This window comes from Aedes albopictus, chromosome 1, assembly GCF_035046485.1.
Source record: "Aedes albopictus strain Foshan chromosome 1, AalbF5, whole genome shotgun sequence".
NCBI classification, from domain to species: Eukaryota; Metazoa; Arthropoda; class Insecta; order Diptera; family Culicidae; genus Aedes; species Aedes albopictus.
The window spans coordinates 41,569,551-41,574,033 of NC_085136.1; the positions used below are offsets into that span (position 1 = coordinate 41,569,551).

At 39.8% G+C, this 4,483-nt stretch overlaps 1 protein-coding gene across 1 annotated transcript; it reads right to left on the minus strand.

The window, feature by feature from the left end:
• Positions 1 to 377: 377 nt before the first annotated feature.
• Positions 378 to 2,266, minus strand: LOC134284842 (putative uncharacterized protein DDB_G0294196). Its single transcript, XM_062844210.1, has 3 exons — positions 1,541 to 2,266; positions 1,144 to 1,449; positions 378 to 1,059 (listed from the first exon to the last, which is right to left on the minus strand). The coding sequence occupies exons 1-2, from the start codon at positions 1,803 to 1,805 to the stop codon at positions 1,382 to 1,384; spliced, it is 333 nt and encodes a 110-aa protein (XP_062700194.1). The 5' UTR covers positions 1,806 to 2,266; the 3' UTR covers positions 378 to 1,059; positions 1,144 to 1,381.
• Between the last annotated feature and the right edge of the window lie 2,217 nt (positions 2,267 to 4,483).

Below are 4,483 nucleotides of genomic sequence, written 5' to 3' on the forward strand. Positions count from 1 at the left end.
GGGGAGATGAAGACTTAACAATCCGTTTTTGAGTTTTTCTTCCAAGACTGAAAGCCATAACCTCAAAACATTCTAACAAATATATGCATTTTTGAAAATTCATTTAGAAGTTCAAAAAAAAAAATTGTAAGATTTTATCATTTTTGTTTTATTGATTTAGAAAACAGTCGAACAAAAGTTGATTAGTATTGGCGAACTCACCTTAGGCGAAAAGCCACGTTAATAAAGAAAAAAAAGTCGATCAAAAGCCGGGCTGAAAAAAATCCATGTCCGCAAATTTTCTCGAACACGAAAGATATTCACATCCTCTAATTTTCATTGGATTTCAACATGTTAAAAAAGAAGAGATAGGAGGCGATAAAAAAGTAGTTATGTTTTCTTGTGGATTACACCAAGCAGTTGCTTGGGTGTTTCGCAACCCCAAAATCACTGATAGGCATGTTTCGACTGTTCTACAAAGAGCCAGCAAACTACGAGGTCATGAAAGGTAAGTTTGGGAAACGATCTAACATGGCATAAAAGACAAGGAACAAGGACTAAATTTCACTCAACTTGGTTTAGTATAAAAGAACAGGAAAAATTCAATACTATCTATCATTAGTAAAGACTCGTTAATTGTACAACCCTCCATGATAGGCAAAGCCAATGAATTCCGAGCAACTTTATTAAAAACGACACTTTTCTATATTTCATAATACATGTCATAAGTCCTTTCTTATGACTGTAGCGCTTCACACTAGCAACAAATAAAAAATCATTTATGGGGAAAACACCAACCAAGTCAAGTAAAGACTTTTCACTGATGCATACACAGAATGGAAACATTTCTTTCAACTTAGAACACGTACAAATGGATTGACTAATTTTTCTATTTATTTACAAACGATTGCTTCCCAAATCGCACTTTTTCACTTAATCACTAGCAATTGTCACACATATGCTTCAGTTTCTACAAACTTCTTTTTCAAGAAGCGTCAAACCAAACGCTGAATTGAGGCGCTACTCTCCGACGTGACGCTTTCAGAGACCGCCAATGATTCCGACGGGACAGCTCAGAATCTGTAACAATATCAAAGAAACAAAAAAAAAAATGCCAGTTAAAATCACACCTTGTCGGTTCAAGTTTTCCGCAATCGAACTCACCATTAACTTCCTTCATAGGAAGACCCAATCCACACAGACGTGGGATGACGTGGGCGTTGCCTGGATGAAACATCCACCAAGAGAGGGCCGCATCCAGCGACGGCAGCTTCGCACAAATGAATATCACTTCATTTCGCTGGAGCAATGCGGGCAAACGCTTGCCGAGTAAAGTCACTTGATTGTTAACTTTTGGAACTGATCTTTGAACAGTTTTTGGCGGGAACTTGGTACGGAGCAATTAATACACCTTTCGGAGCAAGTAGTACAGCTTGTTGCACAGCAGACAGCGGGAACGCGTTGGGTTATCTGTTGAGAGAGGGGAGAAATGTTGGTGAATTAGTATGATGAATCACGATTTGGAGTTTATGTTAATAAGCGATGGGATGACAAAACTTACTTTCTTGAGCGTGGCGGAACAGAATCTCGTGGAAGGCTTGCACCAAATGGTAGCGGTTGTGGTGGATGCTGACTTGAGTCATCGTCGGAGTCAACGGTGGAGTTGGCGGGATCGACTCCGTTGGACTCGGTGGTGGCGAACTGAACTGCTGCTGGTTTTGTTGCTGCTGCTGAGCCAAAATCTGCTGCTGCTGTTGCATCATTTGCAACTGATACTGCTTCTCGATTTCATCATCGATAGCCGGAATATAGAAAGCGATTGCCATCTTTTCTACAGTTTATAAAACACTTTGCACGAGATCACTTCACTGGTAAACACAATTCTACGTAAGTAACGAACGGCTTGTCTGGATCGGTACGCGAGAACAGCCGAGGAGCAATTACAAAACACGTCTGAACGCTTCGAACTCTGATACGAAACTGAACTCCTGCGGTTGTCGTTCTAGCCAAGCTTCGCCTAGAAGGGATCACCACTCTGCTGACAGTAAAAAGCGAGGGAAAACGACGAGGCCTATCTGTTGCCTCAACCCACGGCTAATGTGTGGATGTAGTTGTTCCCTTCCCTCTCGGCCTGCCTCAACCCTCTATCGGACTGATTGCGTGCAATCGGCTCGAATTCAATACGCGAGGGGACAGGCCAGAACTTGTACAGGACGGAATCAACCGACGGACGGACGGACGGACAGCCGAACGGACAAGCGTGTGTTGTGGATGTGCTTCTGCTGCTGCTGGCTCTCCTCGGTGCAACTCACGGTTTGTTTATATCCGAAGCCAAGCTTGTTTTTTCTTGCTGTTTTGCGCTTGGTTTCGTTTATTATGATGTGTGGAGGTTTTCTTCTTACACACGCTTGGGCGATTGTGTATGATGCCTTCTTTTGCTTCAGTAGGTAGGTGCTTGGGAGTGTATTCTAGCTGTTGGTGCAGGAAAGCAAACACCCGGATTGAGGTGTTTTGCATGATTCGTTCGTAACGACGACGGTGTCTTGTTTTTCTTTGCTTATTGATATGAAATTGAAAACTAGATGTGCACCTGAGATGGGATAGATTTTGTTTTGGAAAAGGGATTTGGAGTTTGGTCCTCTGATGCATTGAATGATTTCGTTTAAAATGAGAAGCACCTGAATACTGGTTCATGCTTTGTGGAAATACTAGTCTTTGACCTAACTTTATTTGATCTTATCTAATCCTGTTGAACCCTTTTTAATTCACCTACTATAAAACTTTCGAATTGCTCATAATTTATTCATTTTTATATGTCGTCAATCATATGTTAACCATTTGTCATACTAACACTATTTTTCGACTAATTTCGACATTCCGAAGTCAATAGACTCACAGTGTGCATTACATATAGATAATTGTGATGTCATTGAGTAGCTTAAAAAAATTTCCCAGTATGAATGCCCTTGCAAATGTAAGAAGAATAACCTATCTATGACTCCCAGACACGATTGCCACATAAGTGGTTAAGTGTCTTTAATAAATATTAATATTAATAATAATATCTATTACTTTTTTATTTTTACGCCCTTACAATTTTCAGAAAAAAATACCATAATGAATAGGGCATGATCGGTGAAGTACTAGATTTGTAGCATACAAAAATGTGAGAAGGTGAATTTTCCCTTTCGTCAAGGAAATGGTACAAAAAGCGTGTGAATTATCGTTCATTATGATTTCTTGATGCTGTTTCAGCACAACTTTGAAAAACTGTGTTGTTTAAGTTGCAAGAAAAAGACCTCTCAATCTGTTCAAGCTCACTATCGCTGGAGTGTACATGGAAGGTTATCCAGGATCCTCATGGTAGTGATCATCTGCCGATTTTTGTTTCTATTTCCATCGGGTCACATCAACCTCCATCTATTGACATCGCCTACGATCTCACTAAGCACACTGACTGGGAAAAGTACGCGGAAGCAATTATCGACGGTGAGCAATCGGTAGAAGTCCTTCCATCGCGGGAAGAGTATCGGTTTCTGTCCGAGCTGATCATCAGTAACGCGCTTCAGGCGCAACGTCGACCAGTGACAGGTCCGTCGGTTCGCAGGAAACCCCCCCAATCCGTGGTGAGTATACAGAAATCTATAGCGAGAAATACGCTGCGTTCAAAGAGTTTCGAAAACGCGGTTCGGTCGAAAACTTTAAGCGGTACGCTTCCCTTGAAAGCAAGTTCAAGAGCTTAATCAAGGCGAAGAAAAGCGGTTACTGTTGTAGGGTCGAGGGTTTGTCGCGCTAGACTTCAATGAACTCTTGGAACTGTTTGGAACGTATTTGTGTTAAAATCTTACGATACATAAATTGAAAAAGTGTAGTGAATCCCGCTCGATCCCGTTGTGATTTGCATATGTATCGAAAGGGTGTAAGTTCATGCAAAACATAACGTGGAAATTAGCTGCTAATAGCCGCTATTTTGTAAGATCTATCCCCCTAAAGTTGATATAAAAAAGTAAGAAAAACATTCCTAAGTCTTTTAAACAAAAAGATAGCCATTTGCTGTCTTCAGAAAAAATGTGTATTTTTGCAGTATCTACAACTTTGCCGAATATTGGAAAACTGGGAAAATTCATTCTAAAAAGATATTTCGAAAAATCGATTTTAAGGGACATATACACCATTTTTGCCCTATAACTTTGTTAAACTGCGAGATAGAATTTTTTGGTCTTCGACAAAGTTTCTTCTAAATACATTATCTACAATGTTTTCTTAGACTTTTTTCAATTTTGATGTAAAATAAGAAAGATATTTTTTTTTTATCTTAGTGTATACCACCCTTAAGTAAAATTTTATTACATCAAAATAAAGTACTTGTGAAATGAAGAAACATTGTAGAAGACCACATAACGCTAAATCCAATAGTTTCTGAGTAAATACCCATATCCCACTTTTTTTATATCGTCCCACTGTGCGTCGGAAGAAGAATGCGTAACGCGTCGTCGGTTAACGA